Genomic DNA, 18,939 nt, shown 5'->3' with positions numbered 1-18,939 from the left:
CATGCAGGAACACAAGAAAATTTATTTACCCAGCACTAAACCTGAGTATTCTCTGTAACTATATTTTCAGGAGAGAGCAAGGAAATTTTCTGTCATTCACTTCATTCATGTCTACAATATATATAGGAAAATACATGAAGCACAGGTCTGCAGTTGGCTGAATTATTGTGAAGTGATCATACTTATTTTATTTGTACCCAGAAGAAGCACCTAGTACTGTACTGTCCATACCTGGATACTTCACCCCATATGACAACCACTTGATTGACCCCTAATATTGATTCATTTTGCCTATTTTAGAATTTCACATAAATGAAATATATATATATATATATATATATATATATACACACACACATATATATACACATATATACATACACAGAGTATTTCTACATATATATGGGAAATGGAATATATATATATATATATTTATATATATAAATGGAATATAAAATATATATTATTATTTTTGTGTGGCTTTTTATTTTTTTTTTATTTATTTTTTTCAAATGTTTCACATATTTATTAGCAAACCAACCCAAACCAGTACTACAGCTTCTGTGACACTATCCAGATAGGGCAGACATTTTCAGGTGGATGTGACAAAATGATGACAGCTTTGATAAATATGTGCGCCATTTCATGTCATTCTTTATAGACCCAGCTTGGTTCTCCTCCAGTGTCTCCTCTTGGAATTGTACCTGATTTTATTACCAGTTTTCATTCGAATCCACTGGGGAATGGGACGATTTTGCTTTTGTTTCTTGGCCAAAAATTGCTTGATCCTGAAAGTCTTGTGAGAAGACATGGTGAGGGACCGAATTCGGTGCTCGCACCACAATGGCCGAAAAAAGGCGAAGAGCTGTGTGGCTTTTTAAAAGAACATTTAACTTTGTGCTCATAAGATTCATCCATATGCATAACTATAGCTCACTTACCTTTTCATTGCTGTACAGTCTATTGTATGAACATATTATTTTTCTTCTTCTTCTAACAGTATTGGAGATTGAACCCAGGGCCTCATGCATCCTAGGCAAATGCTTTACCACTGAGCTACATCCCCAGTCCTTTTTATTTTATATTTGATATGGGGTCTTGCTGGGTTGCCCAGACTGGCTTCAAACTTGCAATCCTCCTGCCACAGCCTCCCCAGTAGCTGGGATTACAGGCATGCATCCCTTGCCTGGCTGACATGCTTTTCTTTATTCATTCTGTGGCTGTTGTACATTTGGATTGTCTCTAGTTTTTAGCTATTGTGAAAAGTCCTGCTATGAACATTCTCGGGCATGTCTTCAGATGAACATATGTATGCTTTTTTGTTGGGTATGTATCTAGGAGTAGAATTGTTGCATATGTTCAGTTTTAGTTAGACACTGCCAAACAGTTTTCTGAAGATGTAACTAAGAAGATTCTTCAGCGTTTCTTAAATCTCCTGGAACCATAAGGCAAGGGGTGTAGAGTCAGGCAGGTAGAAACTTGGCTGGCAGTGCCAGCGAGTACAGCTTAAAAGCCACCCTTCCCTCTGTTCTGTCATTGTTTTTTGCAGCTACAGTTTCTTCCCAAGGCACAGGACTTGAACAACACCTGCCATCCAGTTCCTGTTGGCTGGTGGAATCCTGCAGTCCTGGGACTTAGTGTGGAGAACCTCAGCTAAGTCTATATGCCCTCCAAGCCAGAGAAGTTATTATAACAGGAAATTCAGCAAAAGGTCAAAGTTCAAAGGCCTGAAGGGGAGTACAATAGGAAATGGAGTGGAGTTGGCAAAAATAAAGATGGAGATGCAGATGTCAGATTGGTATATAGGGATTTGAATCCAGGGACAGGAGGAGAAAAGCAAGCAGGTGAGGAGAATGGAAACAGTCTGTGGTTTACGACTCGACTTTCCGTCCCAGTCCAGGGTAAAAGGACAATGGTCAGCCAAAATTAAAGCAATGAAAAAATACCAAACAATCTCTTTCTACTGAAAACCAAAGCTGAGTAAGCCTTGTCTGGAAACATCTTTTAAGAATAATTGCAAACTTCTGGGAACTTGAATGGAGAATGTGGGGGTGGAACAAATAGAGTTTTCTGACAGAGATGTAATGTTTGTGTAACACAGTTCCCCAGGTCCCTCCAGTTTGGCAGTACAATTGGAGAACACGGTCAGCAGCGCTCCACCCAAGATCATGGGAACCTCAGGTCCCTTCTGTATCTTTCTCAAGGGTATGTGGGGGCAGGGAGCCTCACATGCACATGTAAGTGGCTATTCACTGACTCATTTCACCAACCACAGCTGTTGTGCAGCCACTTCTTTGCCGAAGTGGAGAGAGATGCCTTCCTCCCACCTGCTCCATAATCAAGCCACAAAAAAGGTTGACTTTAGGCCCTATTTCCTTGGGTGCCTCTAACGGCACAACACTTTCATTTGAGTTTGTTTTTCACTTAAACAAAAAGCAACTGAGGTGACAATGTGAGTGACTAAACCATGTGCCATACTAAAAACAAAAAATCATCTCTCCTCATTTTTTTTTTTTTTTTGCCAGGAACACTCTTCATCCCTATAATATCAAATACTTGCTGTATGACCTTTACCAAGTTACTCAACGTCTCTAATCCTTCATCTTCTGATGGGTAATATGGAAAGAAAAATATTGACCTTTCAGAGTTATTGTGAGGATGGAATAAGACAATATGTCTAGGGTCTAGGGAAGTAGACATTGTTCACAGTTTCTTCCTCAGACCCTTTCTTGTTTCTCTTCCCCTTCATGAGAGGAGTGACTAATCTGGTTGATCAGAGTCCAAGCCATTGACCAAGCCATTTTCCCCAGTGGTCAGGATCATATATGATGTGCTTGGACCATGCACACGGGTATGACTCCATCTGGAGCTCCTCTGCCTTCTTTTCCCTAGGACTTGAGTGACACTCAGCCATGCCTGATCTCAGGCTTAGAAGGAAGAAACAGCCAGATGGATAGTCATAGTGTGAAGATATGGCTTGGCTTAGCTGGTGTCTGTTTTGACTAGGCAGGACCCTGGCTGTCCTGTTCTTCTGTGTCAATGTGTCCTGTGTCTATTTCTCCCTCCGGGACCTTGGTGAGAGTTGGGATGAGGTAATGGCTGTTGTCTGAGGTAATATTCTGGCATTCTTGGGTGCCTTGACTTGATATTATCTAATTGGACCCAAACTAACCATAATCTCTAACATTATTTAGTGGTATTTTGGTTATCTATTGCTGCTTAATGAAAAACATAATTAATTGTGGTTAATTAATAACTGTGGCTTAAAAATATTTTTTGATAAAATTTCTCATGATTACGTAGGTTGACTGGAGGTAGGTGTTTTGCTGGTGGGTTCTGCTGGTCTCGTGTGTCTCTCACAGGGCTGAGGTCAGATGGCTTCATTCATGTGTCCCACACCATATCAGGGATGTCTGGAAGGCCAGGCCCAGCTGGGAAGAGGCAAGCAGAGACCTCTGTCTCTCGGCGTCTTTTTCTCAACCTGAACTTCTCCAGTGGTGGCTTGGGGCTCCCAAAGCATACTATTGGAAGTTGTCAGGCCTTCTTAAGGTTTAGGCTTAGGATGGGCACAGAGTCTCTGCTGCTATATTATATTCTTTAAAATAAGTCATAGTCGCAGCCCTGATTCAAGGTGAGGGAACTATAAAGGGTATAAGTACCAGAAGGTAAAGTGGATTGGGACCATTAATATAACTGACTTCCACAAGAAATATTAGTATTGTTTTTTTTTTCTTCAGTTGCTATGTTTTAGTAAATCTAAGCCAGAATTTACCTCCCTCTAAGCTCAGGATGTTTTCAGTTTTATTTTCAGTTACTAGATTTAGTAAATGTGTGCCAAAACAACCTCCCTCCCAGCTCAGGGTAAGTGTTTTTCTGTATAAGGTACAATCTCTAGGAAGTGTTTCCTAAGCACTTGGGGGTCTTTGTGCATAGGGCTAGTCATACACCTCAACATTCCCTATCACTGTCTTTTGTACATGGTTTAATTTAAAATCATGCACTTCACGCCTTTGTTGACCTATCTGTTCAAATTTGACCTCACTGGCTGCAGAGACGGTTAGATAAAATCATCTATGTAAATTGCCTAGCACAATATGCCAATAAATACTCGATAATGGTAATTATTTTTATTTTATTACCAGAGTCCCCAAGGTATTGTACAGGCCATGGTAAACATGTAATGAGATGACTTTGAGATGTTATAGTTCCCCAGGGCACCTGAGTGATTAAAACCCAAGAAAGTGGGTGGAATGGTTAACCGAGATAGCGGGAACAGAACAGGTCATCAACTGCCCACACTGCAGGGAATGCAGTCGCAGGAAGGATCAAAACAAGAACAAGAAAAAATAGACATAGTCTGGGGTCAGGTGAATAGGAAAACGAATGTAGGGAAGACATCAGAACAAAAGGAAAAATCGCTTCTTAGCAACAGGCCCCCAGAAGGTAATGGAGCCAACCTAGGGAGAAAGATCACCTGCAAAGGGAGGAATGCGATGAGGAGAGGCCGTCTCCAGCTTGCAAGAGACAGAGCCAGGTACCAACTAGACTTCCAGACAAGCGGGGTCGACATTCCCCTTGGAGTAGCTCCAGCCTTCCGGCACAACTCTTTATGGTTAATCCGGACAGCAGAAGACAAAGAAAAAAGCCTTCAGAAGGTAATAAATCAGTTCTATCCAGAACAAAATGCCAGAATCAATTGAAACAGCTTCGATCCAATCGCGATTACAGTGTTTGCAATGAGTCAGACCAACTCACACTCTAAAACTTTTTTTTTCCTCTTGTTATCTGTCATTCTAATTTCTCCCTTAGTTCTACCACAAGAAAAGGTAGAAATTTGAGGTTTGAGGACAAACTGATTAAATAAGATTTACATGGTTTGTGGAAATAAAAAGCACTTTGTAAATTTTTCGTTAATTTTAAGTACAATGTTTAATATTATTGTTGTTATTTTAAGATGGGATCTCTCTACATTGCCCAGGTTGGCCTCAAACTCCTAGGTTCAAGCAATCCTCTTGCCTCAGCCTCCCAAGTAAACTGGATTACAGGTGTGCACTACCACACCCATCTTTTTAATTTTTTTTTAAACTTTATTTTATTTATTTATTTTATTCGGTGGTGCTAAGGATAAAACCCANTTTTTTTTTTTTTTTTTGTACCAGGAATTGAACTCAGGGGCACTCAACCACTGAGCCACATTCCCAGCTCTATTTTGTATTTTTATTAGAGACAGGGTCTCACTGAGTTGCTTAGTGCCTTGCTTTTTGCCGAGGCTGGCTTTGAACTTGTGATCCTCCTGTCTCAGCCTCCCCAGCTGCTGGGATTACAGGCATGTGCCACCACGCCTGGCTCTAACGTTGTCTTCAGATTGAAGTGTTGCTCAGAGAGAAGGGTATCAGAGCCCCATGACTGACAAAACTGAGAATACCTCTATATTCCAAGGACAAGAAGGAGTTTTAAAAACCACAGAAAGACTGAGGTAGAGACCATTGCTAATCATTGACCTTGTAAGTTCTCTCTCTGGGTCTTACCCTGTTTCTGCCCTATCTCCTGACAACTTCAAGAGAGAAAAATGTTTGGTATCATTTATCTTCAACCAAGTTTGTATATTGAAATTAAAGGTAAAGAGCTACTAAGTATATTAATCATCATATTAAATTAATAAGCAATTATCTAGATACAGGTAATTTTTATTCGAAGATAAGCTGAGAGTAAAACACAGATAATCATTTTCTGCTTCATTTGTATCAGATGAAGAAGAATTTCTGAACAGAGGAGGAGCAGAATTTATGGAGAAATACTTTAGTAGCAGGCTGAAAAGAGGGGCAGTCATGGGAATAATTTCTAAAGTTGATATTCTCACAAACACAGCAGGGAGGGTCAGTAAGATCTTTTGGGGCTAAATTAGAGTGAAGCTATAAAGCCATAGAAATGTATCAGAAAAGATGTTTTATTCCATTTTTTAAGATTCAATATAGTTTTCACTTATCCCTTCATTCAGTAAGTATTCATATACAAGGTCTTGTCTATCTATGAACTTCTTTTATCCTGGAGGGTAAGATAGATGATTTTTTTTAAAAAAGGGAATATAAGTAAAAAATTAAGTAGTAATAAATTCTATGAAGAAAAATAAAGTTGGGAGAGGGATTAGAAAACGATAGTGTACTTAAAGTATCTTTGCTCCCCTTGCACATTGAGGAGCTCCTAAATGCTGGATAAATGACTAGATGACCGCCCCCACCAGGGTCAAGCATGATGCATACCATTATCACTGATTTAAGTGATACTGTAATTATGTTACTATTCTACTCCAAAATATTTAGTGACTTCCTAATGCCTTTTGTTTTAGTAAAGTTAAAAAGAAAGCAGTATACAGACTTGTCACTGAATCTTATTTATTGACTAATATGATTATCTTTTCTCTCTCTTTCTTAGGGGGAAGATACTGGGAATTGATTGAAAGCAGGGTGTTTTTGCATGCTAGGCAAGTGCTCTCCAAATAAACTACATTAATTCCCAGCCTTTTTGTTAACATTTTATTTTTAAGATAGCATCTTGCTAAATGATCCAGGCTGATCTTGAACTCAAAATCCTCCTGCCTCAACCTCCCAAAGTGGGCACAGCCATGCCTGGCTCCCCCCTCCTTTTGGTATTGGAGATTTAACCCAGGGGCACTTTACCACTAAGTTCCATCCCCAGTCCTTTTTATTTATTTATTTATTTTTATTTTGAGACAGAGTGTCACTAAGTTGCTTAGGGCCTCATTCATTTGCTGAGGCTGGCTTTGAACTTGTGATCCTCCTGCTTTAGCCTCCAGAGTTGCTGGGATCACAGACATGCACCACCACGCCCCACAAATTCAGTGCTTTGGCTTCCCACTCTCCTTTTCCACTGCACTCTTATACATACATACATTTCTCCATAATGTAATCAGAATATATATTCTGTTTTGTGGTCTCTTCTTCAGCATTTACATTACTCTGTGTGCACATTTCCATGTATGGACACAAGCCATATTCTTGTCATTTTTAGTAGCTACATGACATTCCATCATATCAATATAGGCATTGGTCTTTTCTGAATCATCATCTTGAGTTGCACAAAAAAGAAGACAAGCCAATACTAACACTCCATGTTAACTGTCTTTAAAAATAAAATAATATCTGCAGTGACTTTGTAAATAAACTATGTGAAAAAATATTCTCTGGGCTGGGATTGGGGCTCAGTGGCAGAGTGATTGCCTCATATGGGTGAGGCACTGTGTTCGATCCTTAGCACCACATAAAAATAAATAAACCAATAAATAAATAAATTGTGCCCATCTACAAGTAAAAAATATTTTAAAAATAAATAAATAATCTGGGGCTCAGGGTAGAGCTCTTGCCTAGCACATACAGGGCCCTGGGTTTGATCCTCAGCACCACATATAATTCGATAAAATAAAGGTGTTATGTCCAATTAAACTAAGTAAATAATCTTGATTACTTATATTTTCTTTTCTTTTCTAAAAGTGAGCCTGATTTTTTTATGCTTTAAAGTGTTATTCTTAAGGTTTTAAGTATATAAAAAAGGGTTAAGGCATAAAAATATACAAAATATGAAATGGTTTTGCATTGAAGTCAAACCCATTTACTACTAAATCAAAATCTAAAAATTAGATTTCTGATTGTTTTTTGTAACTTATCTCTTTGACTTTTTAGACACGCAAAAAAATGGGGGCTGGGAGCTGGGGTTGTGGCTTAGGGGTAGAGAGCTTGCCTAGCATGTGTGAGGCACTGGGTTTTATCCTTAGCACCACCGAATAAAATAAATAAATAAAATAAAGTTTAAAAAAAAATTAAAAAGATGGGTGTGGTAGTGCACACCTGTAATCCCAGCAATGTGGGAGGCTGAGGCAGGAGGATTACAAATTTGAGGCCAACCTCAGCAATTTAGTGAGGCTCTCAGTGGTTTAGCAAGACCCTGTCTCACATTAAAAAAAAAAAAAAGGGACTGGGGATATGATGGCTCAGTGATAAAGGACCCCTGGTTTCAATCCCCAGTATAAAAAAAAAAAAAGACTTTGAAGAGTATTATTCCTCTTGCCCATTTGGAAAATAGAATCTTTCAAAGATGAACAACCCCAAAGTTTGCTCCATATCTTCTAGAATATCTCAAGATTTATGGCATTTAAAATTAAGTCCAAAATGATAACAATCCAATAATCATTTTGTTATTATTGTGTCTTGTTTCTCTTAAAAAAAAATCTGCTTTTTATTATTACAAGAAAAGCAGATTTTTTTTTTTTTTTTTGAGATAGGTGTGTTAGTATGTTGCCTAGGCTGATCTTGAACTGGTAAGCTCAAGTGATCCTCCCATTTCAACTTCCAAAGTAGCTTAGACTTCAGGTGTGCATCCAATGGGCAGCAAAAAAAGTAGATTTAAAAAAAAAAACCCTGTTCACATTTGAATTGGGTGCACAGTTTAAATAGACCACTTTATATCCAAATCAAACTCACAGATAAAGGACAACACACCCATAAATTGAGCTTTTTTCATTGATGTTTTTGCAGTTCCTTCATTTCACATTTGAAATCAGTAATTGTAAATACCATGTAGAACCAATAGACAACTAACAGACTGAACAGTGAACTTTTTGTGGGTGGAACTGTGTGCCCAACTTCTAATAATAGATATCATTCATTGACCCTTTTCTGTGCCAAGCACTAGGCTAAGTACTATAAATACATTCCTCATTTTATAGATTAGCAAACAGAGGTTTGGAAAGATTAAGTAACTGTACAAACCTTTTTCTAATTCCAGAGCTCATGTTTTTCATATACCACACTGCCTCTGTTCTCAAGATTGTTGAGGGAAAGCATTATAGTTTACTCTTGGAATAGTCTCAAAGAGGGAGATTAAGAATTGGAGTTGTAGGTCAGTGGCAGAGCGCTTGCTTAGAACATGTGAGGCACTGGGTTCTATCCTCAGCACCCCATGAAAATAAATAAATACATAAATAAATAAAGGTTTTTAAAAAGAGGGAAATTATGTAAAGGTAGAGGTGGTTCTCATGAGAATATATCATTTTATTAATTTTGGTCATATACTTTTTAAAAAAAATTTTTTTTAGTTGTCGATGGACCTTTATTTTATTTATTTACTTATTTAAATGTGGTACTGAGAATTGAGCCCAGTGCCTCACACAAGCCAGGCAAGTGCTCTACCACTGAGCCTCAACCCTAGCCCCTGTCATACACTTTTAGTAACTTATTCCATATCCAAAGAATGAATGCAGCTGGTGCTTTTAATTTTTTTACTTTTTTAATGTTTTGATACTGGGAATTGAACCCAGGGGCGCTTTACCATTGAGCTACATCCCCAGCCTTTTTTAAAACATTTTTTTTTTATTTTGAGATGAGGGTCTCTCTAAGTAGCTTAGGGCCTTGTTAAGTTGCTGAGGCTGGCCTTGAACTTTCGATCCTCTTGAACTCAGTCTCTGGAGTCACTGGAATTGCTGGTGTGTGCCATGGTGCCCATTTTTATCGTTTTAGAACAGAAGCTGTTGAAAATCAAGCATGGAAGCCAGGTGCAGTGGCTTATGCCTGTAATCCTGGCAGCTTGGGAGGCTGAGGCAGGAGGATCACAAGTTCAAGGCCAGCCTCCTCATCAACTTATTGAGACCCTATCTCAAAATAAGAAATAAAAAGGACTGGGGATATGGTAGTTAAGCACCCCTGGGTTCAATCAATTCCTGGTGCCAAAAAAAAAAAAAAAAAAATCAAACATGGTAGTTATAACACCTACCTATCCCAAGGTGTGTGTGTGGGAGCAGGTGAATTTGTTTACAGGGAGCAGAATTATAAAAAAACTGGTACCATATGCTACTTTTCTTCATTAAAGCTGTATTTTCAGCCTTTGGATTGGCCTTTGTTCTTGAGAGATTTCTGACTTGCTTAGTTTTTGCAATAGGAAATCCCATATATTTAAAAAAAAAAAAAAAAAAGGATAAAAGGCCAGAAGCCTGGCTGAAATTCTTTACAATCTGACCAGATAATATGAATTTTGAGTATGACACATTGGACTTGGCTACTCAAGATGTATCTATTTTGTAAGTCACTTTTTTGAGGAAAAGAGTAATAGCAAAGGAATCTAAAAAGTAGTAGCCAGCCTCCAAGAAAACCTAGGACAATCCTCATATCCTGATAGTCTCCTCCCACAGTGAATCAGGCAGACTTGTTATAGATTACTGTAGTAGTGACAATGTGGGGTTTCTGCAGCTGAATAATAAAGGCCATTGGGATTTCTGTCATGGCCTCTTGGATCCCTTGCTCTAGGGAAAGCCAGTTGCCATGGATGCAAGGACCCCTGAAGTTAGACTTATAGGAAGAGATAGTGAGTTCTCCTGCCAACTGCCAACACCAACTTGCCATCCATGTGAGTGAGCCCCCTTGGAAGCAGATCTGCTAGCCAAAAGAAAGCTTTCAGGTGACTACTGTCAGAGTCACATCTGACTGACCCTCGTAGAAACTCAAACTACAACTGTGCAACTATCCAGCTACAGAAATTTGGAGAGATAATATTTATTGCTGTTTGGTCCACAAAATTTTTATTTGTTTTATAACATAAATAACTAGTATACATGTTCCCCATCCTACCCCACTCTTTTTTTTTTTTTTTTTTTTGGTGCTGGGAATGAAACCCAGGACTCTGTGCATACTATACTAAACATGTGCTCTAATATTGAGCCACATTCCCAGCCCCTAAAGATACCATTTCAATATTGCTTTTAAGAAAGGATGTTGGTTCTTTACCTAATTACTAGCTCATTATTTTCCTGATATATGCTTCCATCTCTCTTTGTTAGCACCAATTCTTTTCAACTCACTATTTAATTCTTCCATTTTTTTTTCCTTTCCCTTTCCCCTACCCTTTTCTTCCTATGTTGCTTAGCTGGCCTCCAACTCCTGGGCTCAAATGATCTTTCCACCTCAGCCTCCTGAGCACTGTGTATATAGGCATGTTCCACCATGCCTGGCTCTTCTTCCATCTTTTAACCCCTATAACAATACTATATTTTAGGGAGGGAGAATGTTATAACCTTTTCTTTCTCTCCTGAGGGTCTCCTCATATTTTTTCAATCTCTTCTACCTTTTTTTTTTTTCTTGTAGTAGTACTAAGAATTGAACCTAGGGTTGCTCTACCACTGAGCTATATCCCCAGTCCTTTTTCTCTTTAATTTTGAAACAGGGTCTCTCAAAGTGGCCCAGGCTGGCCTTAAATTTGCAATCCTTCTACCTCAGCCTCCTAAATTACCAGAATTATAGGTGAGTACCAGCACTTCTGCTTCTTGTACCATATTGAAAACATAGGCCAAATAATATCGGGCTCATGAAGCTTGGGCCAAGGTCCTTTAACCCTACTGAACCAAAGGTAAAGGTACAAAGAGAAATGTTTAAAATGTAAGTCTCCTTCATTTGTAAGTCTCCTTTAGTTGTAGTATATAATCCTACATACAAATGAAACAGTGTGTTATTATGATTAAACAGTTGAGCTCAACAATTCTAACTTTTCACCTAGCAGAAAGCAACCATTAGGGATTATGGGATCAAAGCCAGTCGCCTTACTTTAATATAATTCACACATCTACTTCACTTTTTTTTTTAAACCATATTTGCTGCTGCTTTCCTTCATGTACTCATTGTTTCAGTCAAACTAAACTATGATGTTTCTAACCCAAGCCTCTTGCATACTAGCTATGAGCTCCATGTAAAAGCAAAGTAAAAACAGGGTGTGTGACCAAAAGAGTTTAGGAAATACCACATGTTATAGATTCCTCCAGGAGATTTATAAGGCACATTAGCACATTAAAAGCTCTAAGAAGTCCTTCAGTAAAGAAATATGTTCAACTCACTAAGACTTAGTTGGATCAGTCAGGATCCAGACGAGAAAATAGTACCTATGCCAGGGAATTCAATATAGGAATCTAATATGAGAAACTAACTTGAATTTTTTTTGGAGGATTTTGAAGGTAAATAGGGGATGATGGGGGCTGGGGATGTGGCTCAAGTGGTAGCGTGCTCGCCTGGCATGCGTGCGGCCCAGGTTCGATCCTCAGCACCACATACAAACAAAGATGTTGTGTCCCTCGAGAACTGAAAAATAAAAAAAATTCTCTCTATCTCCCTCTCTAAAAAAAAAAAAAAAAAAAAAAAAAAAAAAACTGTTAAAGAGAGAGTGAGAGAGAGAGAAAAAAAAAGGGGATGATGGATTTTTATGGTTTGGATCTAGAAATGTTCCCCCCCAAAAGCTCATGTTTTGAAAGCCTGGTGCCCAATGCAGGAAGTTTCAGGGGTGGGGCTTTTAGACAATGATGAAAGCTATAAACTTATCAGTGGATTAGTCCATTTGATGAATTAATAGTGGACTACTAGGTGATAACTGTAGGTAAGTGGCTAGAGGAAGCAGGTCACTGGGGACATGCCCTTGGGGATTGTATCTTGTCCCTAATTCCTCTCATTACCCCCACACACTCCTCTGCCCCCTCTCTCTTCCTCTCCTTTCTGGCTGCCATTAGCTGAGCACCTTTCCTCTGTCATACCCTTCCGCCACGATGTTCGGCCTCATCTTGGACTCAAGAGTGATGGAATCAGCAGACCGTGGACTGAACCTCTGAAACTGTGAGCCTAAAATAAACTTTTCCTCCTCAAAGTTTTTTTTTTTTTTGGTCAGCTATTGGGGTCACAGTAACAAAAGCTTACTAACAGTGGGATAACCCAGAGATGAGACACATGAAGATGTTACTCCTAGGGCTGGAGGGATTGAAGGAGGAGGTGTTGTTAACTCAGATATGATACAGATTGTGTGTGTGTGTGTGGGGGTGCATATTCTCAGCTCTAGTTAAGCCATGAGCCCTGGCTGACATTTTTAAAAACTTGTTGGCACATAATATTGTGCATATTTATGGGTTAAATGTAATGTTTTGATACATGAATATATTGTATAATCTGACTGACTTTTTAAAATGTTTTTTTTTAGTTGGATATAATATCTTTATTTTACTTATTTATTTATTTGTGGTGCTGAGGATTGAACCCAGCGCCTCGCATGTGCTAAGTGAGTGCTCTACCACTGAGCCACAACCCCAGCCCGCCCCACCCCGACTGACATTTTGATTACAACCTTTTGAGAAACTCTGAACCAGAACTACCTAGCTAATTCAGGTTTTGAATTCCTGATCCACCAGAACTTGTAAGATAATGAATATTTGTTGTTTTAAGCTGCTAAGTGTCCAAGTAACTTGTTAAACAGGAAAGGATAACTAATACAGAATTTGGTGTCTGGAAGTGGGGTTCAGTTGTAGCAAAACCCTTAAATTCAGAAGTGGTTTTGGAAGTGAGTGTTGGTTTTAAGGAGTGCTGATCAAAGTCTGAAGTATCTTGAAGAAACCATTAATACACATATCATGTTCTTTCATGTGCTGCAGGTGAAAGTTTGCAAGAAAGCATGGTAATATTATTGAAAACTGGAGGAAAGGGAAACCTTTCCTTGGCAGAATGTTCAGCAACACCTATTGTCTTCAGTAACTGAAAAGTAGAAATATGTCTAATAAACTAGATAATCTAAGATAAGGAGATTTCCACACTTGATCTTAGCCAAAAGGCCGAGAAGCGATAAGATAAGGAGATTTCCAAGAAAAAATTTCTTCTTGCAGCTTACTGTAAAATATGAGAGGTAAACTAAAAAAAAAAAAAAAAGAAGAAGAAGAAGGTTAAGCAAAAAGAAAACAGAATTTGCTAGTTTTGAAAATTCTCAGCCTTGCCCAATGTGGTGGCACATGCCTGTAATCCCATTGGCTCAGAAAACTAAGGCAGGAGGATTGCAGGTACAAAGCCAGGCTTAGCAATTTAGCAATGCTGTTAAGCAACCTAGTAAGACCCTGTCTGAAAACAGAAAGTTATCTGATGGAAGCATGGATAAAATACAGCAGGAGCTGGACACAGTGATGCATGCCTGTAATCCCAGCAGCTGAGGCTGAGGCAGGAGGATTACAAGTTTGAGGCAAGCCTCAGCAACTTAGTGAGGCCCTCAGTAATTTAGTAAGACCCTGTCTCAAAATAAAAAATAAAAAGGGCTGGGGATGTGGCTCAGTGGTTAAGGACCCTTGGGTTTAATCCCTGATACAAAAACCAAACCAACCAACCAAACAAACAAACAAACAAAAACTCAGCCTCTCTAACAAACAATGCTGCAATTGATGTAACCTCTAGCAAAAATCAAATACTGGACTTTGCCAAGTAAAGCACCGAGTAAAGGGGCAGGGGCGGGGTAGCTCAATAGTACATCACTTTTCACTGCAAAATAGAAAAAAAGAAGATGAAAACTAAAACCAAACAAACAAATAAAATGTGGTCTAAAGATGAAACTAACTATGTGACCTTTTGTTAAAATCTCAGAAAGATTTAAGGTAGTACCTCAGGGTACTATTTAGTTAGACAAAAGGTCCTTTAAAGAAATTAAAGGTGTGCTTCATATTCGCTCAATAAAATTATATAGCATCCAGGAAGCTTCAGGGCATTGTCCCTCAGAGAAGGGATTTCCTAAAAAAAGATTTGTGAATGTGACTTCAGTCTAATGGAATGAGCCCCAGTAAAATGCACAAAGATGGGCTGGGGGTGTGGCTCAGTGGTAGAGCACTTGCCTAGCATATGTGAGGCACTGGGTTTGATCCTCAGCACCACATATAAATAAATAAAATAAAGGTCCATTGACAACTAAAAAATATTTTTTAAAAAAATGCACAAAGACCCATTAAATTAAAAAAAAAAACATACATTGTCATATATTGTCACTTGAACAAAAATAGCACAAAATGAAAAGAGGCTTTTGGACTCTCCAGTTCTACTGACAAGAAAAAAGTTGAGAAGGGCTGGGGATGTTGGTTCAGTGGTGGAGCACTTGCCTAGCAGGTGTGAGGCCCTGGTTTGATCACCAGCACCACACACACACACACGCACACACACACACACACACACACACACACCAAAGCTCTGAGAAAACTCCTCAGCTGCAAACATGAACTATCTTCATGAAAAAGGAAGGAGGAGCTAGTTGTAGTGGTGCTTGCCTGTAATCCCAGTGGCTTGGGAGTCTGAGGCAGGAGGATAGCGAGTTCAAAGCTAGTGTCAGTGGTTAAGTGCTTCCAAGTTCAATCACAGGTACCCCCCCAAAAAAAATTAAAAAAAAAAGAAAAAAATTTTTAAAAATGCAGAATCAAGTTCCCATAACATAAAGCAGAGAACCAAAGAGAATTATTCCCAGGCCTTGAACTTAATGAACTTTCGATATTTTCTTTTCTGAATTTCAGAATGAAAATGGACCAGCAACTCCTTTATGCCTGCTATTTGCCTACTTTTGGAAGCAGGGATATCTGTAACGATTACTCTGTTACACCTGTCTTGTCATTGTATGCTCGGTGTATGAAGGGGCAGATTAGCTGCCTCTTCGATTTCACAAAAGAATAGAGACTGTATTCAAGAAGGTCTACTTAAGGAATGGTACCCAAGAAGTCTCAGCTGCCCTGGACTTGAATCAGATGATGAGATTCTGGGCTTCAAGCTGATACTATGAAGTGAGACTTTTGGTGACTTAGGAAGGAAATGAGTGTATTTTGCATGAGGAAGAGATATGAATCATTGGGACCAGAGGGTGGATAGTGGAAGTTAGTCTCCCAGATAGCTAGCCCCTAATTATCCTTGACTCCTGGCATTTATACCCCTGTATCCCTCCCACACTGTATCACGGTAGGTCTGTGTGACCAACAGCATGTGGCAGAAGTGATGGTTTGTTACATATGAGATTAGGTTACAAAAAGACTGTGGCTTCTATCTGGATCACTCTTTTACTCTATTTCTGTATCTTGGATTATTGTTTTGGAGAAATAAGTGGCCATGTTGCATACAGCTTTAGACAGAGGTCCATATCCCAGAAAACTGAAGCTTCTGACCAACAGTCAGCTAGGAACTGTGTACTGCCATGGACCTCGTAAGTCAGCATGGAACTGAATTCTTCACCCCTACTCTAGCCTCGAGATGATTGAAGCCCCAACCAATATCTTTACTGTAACCTCAGGAAAGAGGCTGACCAGAACCTCCTGGCTAAGTCACCCTCAGATTACTAAATTTTGGAAATTGCATGAGATGATAAAGTGCTTGTTCTTTTAAACTGTGAAATTTCCAGGTAACTTATTGTATAGCAATAAATAACAAATATGCCACAGCCCAGGAGCCAGGATAGCCTGGCAAAAGTAAAAACCACAAAAGGGACTTTCTGTTTGTAGATGGAGTCACAAAGAAGATGCAGCCAATGCCAGGAATATTGCCTAAAGCACAAGGAGAAGAAGAAAAAGGGTGCCTCCTTATGTGCCTCCTGTCTGCTATCCATGCTTCCATTGGCCAAAACAAACCACAAGGAAATTGGTAAGGAAGGGAGTCTCATGTTATTTGCAAGGAGCAGCCTCTTGCAGGGAGTGGGTGAGGGGAGGGAGAGAGGGAAATGAATCTGAGAATAAATAGGCAAATTACCAGGACCACCTTTTTTTTTTTTTTTTTTGGATACTAGGGATTGAACCCAGGGGTGCTTTACCACTGAGCTATATCCATGGTCTTTATTTTTTTTTTTTGTTTGGTCTTTGGTTTTGGGGTTTTGAGACAGGGTTTCACTAAGTTGCTGAGGGTCTTGAAAAGTTGCTGAGGCTGGCCTTGATCTTGCCAACCTCCTGCCTTAACCTCTGGCATCACTGGGATTACCGGCCTGTGTCACCTTGATGATGCCCAAGAACTCCTTTTATTTAGAATCTCCAATAAACATTCTTTAGAACCTTATCCTAAGATTCCAGTTGGGGAAATACCAGCCTAAAATCTCTGCAAGACCATGACATGCACCTGTAATCCCTGTGACTCAGGATGCTGAGATGGGAGGATTGAAAGTTCAAAGCCAGCCTCAGCAATTCAGCAAGGCCTTAAGCAAATTACCCTGTCTTAAAACAAAACAAAACAAAAAAAATTTAAAAAAGGAAAAAGGACTGGGGATATGGCTCAGTAATAAAACACCTTTGGGTTCAATCCCTGGTACAAAGAGAGAGAGAGAGGGAAAAAAAAAAGTCTCTGCAAGACCAAATCTTATTTATCAATTAATATCCAGTTGAAATGCAAAGTTCTTCTTTACTAATCTTTCCTTCCTCCTCACCTAGGGTATTGTCTTCTTCTGTCAATGCCATAGCATTTGATCTGCAAGTGTTTTAACCATTCTAAAACACAGCTTTCAGTTATTCAGTTCATGTCTTATTTTCTGAGAATTTATATTCTGGAAGATCAGGTCTATTTTTGATGTGCTGTGGCTTATTGTCCCATCTCCACAGCACCTAGCGTAGAATCTTGCACATAATAAATATCATTGTATTAAGTGAATGAGAATGAATGATTGAATACCAAAAGGTATTGAATACCAGAGGTATAGGTGGCATAAAACTCTGGTTTATGTTATTATTAATTACCTTACAAACTCTTAGTAAAATCAAGAGGTTCTAGAATATCTAGAATAATCTTCTTTGCTTGGCTAGTCACGTTTTTTGAATCCCTATGAACCTTTACTTGAGGGAAGAGAACAATAAAATTGCAAACCAGTTTGTATCTGGGTAGGAATAATTATCCTGTGAGACCAAAGTCCTGCCTGGACTATTTTTTTTTTTTTTTTTTAAGCAGGAGGAATAGGTTCAAAGGACTGTACTTATCTGCTCTCTCAGCTTCTGCCACTCAGAAAAGTCATCTGTTCAGTAAGAAAAGAATGCTCAACAGTTTGCGAAAGTGATTTCCTCTACTTTCCCACCTTTCTTGCTGATGCCTTGACAGAGGGAATAAATGGGAAACAGAAAGGTTGTTTTTAGACAAGCTCCTCTTAATTAGTTCAGTCCTCTTCACTTCCTGCCTGGATTACCACAGTGCCCCCAACAAGCCTCCTGGTATCTTGTTTCTAAAAACAAATCTGAGCTCCGTCACTCTCATGTTTAGTCTTTCAATGGTTACTCATTCTCTTCTGGATAAAATCCAAACTCTTCATGATTCGACCCTGGGATTAATTCTCCAGTCAACTCTTTTCTCACTGATACCAAGCCATCCAGTCCCCCCCCCGCCGCCCTTTCTTCTGGGCCTCTTCTTCCCCTCTCCCATCAATCTTTTCCTGGTTCAACCCACCTCATCCTTCAAGATTTAGTTTCAACTGTCCCCCCAGGAAGTACCTTTTGAGCCCTCTTGATATATTAGGCTCCCTTAACATACTTTAGAGACCTCTTTTGCTTCAGGCAAGCTGTTCTCTAAACCTAAGTATCTCAATCTAGGAACTTGGTCTAATATAGTACTTACCTCAGAAGCTTGTGGCAAAGATACTTAGCACTCTGACTGACATATATTATGTGTCACATATTAGATACTAAGTTGTAGTGATTATTGAATCCAATGTCTTTATCATGTTTGAGGAAATAGAGATCCAGAGTGGTTCAATGGCTGACCGGAAGAGAATAAAGATGGGGAAGGGGAACAGTCTGATTTGGTTTTGAAGGTTTACAAACTTAATTTCAAAGTAAGGAAATTAGGAAAATTGACTTCAAATTTAACGTTTAAATGAAACATTTGAAATAAAACTTGAGGTTGAGAGTAGATGCTGCATTACTTAGAAAAATGGCAAGTCAGGGCAGCTTTTGAGACAATTCAGGATATTTGACAGATAGACTTGAAGTGTATCCTTAAGTGTCTCAACTGGCTGATTTACTTTGTTTAGGTCTGCTCATTCCTATAGTCAATGAAGTAGTGTCTGCACATTCACTAAATAAAAGGTTTTTGTTTCTTTTTTCCAACTTCTTAGGCTTTTTTTCTATTGAATTAAGTACAACATTAAGACATCCACATG

General features: G+C 39.0%; 1 protein-coding gene across 1 annotated transcript; it reads right to left on the bottom strand.

Moving 5' to 3' along the window:
* Positions 1-510: 510 nt before the first annotated feature.
* LOC107150722 (60S ribosomal protein L39-like) lies at positions 511-18,042 on the bottom strand. Its single transcript, XM_048787558.1, has 2 exons — positions 18,013-18,042; positions 511-866 (listed from the first exon to the last, which is right to left on the bottom strand). Exons 1-2 carry the CDS (start codon positions 18,036-18,038, stop codon positions 656-658), a joined length of 237 nt encoding a protein of 78 aa, XP_048643515.1. The 5' UTR covers positions 18,039-18,042; the 3' UTR covers positions 511-655.
* Between the last annotated feature and the right edge of the window lie 897 nt (positions 18,043-18,939).

The sequence above is a fragment of the Marmota marmota genome, unplaced genomic scaffold (assembly GCF_001458135.2).
Source record: "Marmota marmota marmota unplaced genomic scaffold, marMar, whole genome shotgun sequence".
NCBI classification, from domain to species: domain Eukaryota; kingdom Metazoa; phylum Chordata; class Mammalia; order Rodentia; family Sciuridae; genus Marmota; species Marmota marmota.
Note: the sequence above shows the minus strand (reverse complement) of the source record. Positions and strands in the feature narration are given on the sequence as shown.

Bases quoted from the DNA above. Each gene is read 5' to 3' on its own strand.
- LOC107150722 (XM_048787558.1), bottom strand. From the start codon at position 18,038: ATGAGAGTGACGGAGCTCAGATTTGT. The intron at 867-18,012 runs TTTTAGAAACAA...AAAAGCCACACA, and splicing joins GTGACGGAGCTCAGATTTGT to GCTCTTCGCCTTTTTTCGGC.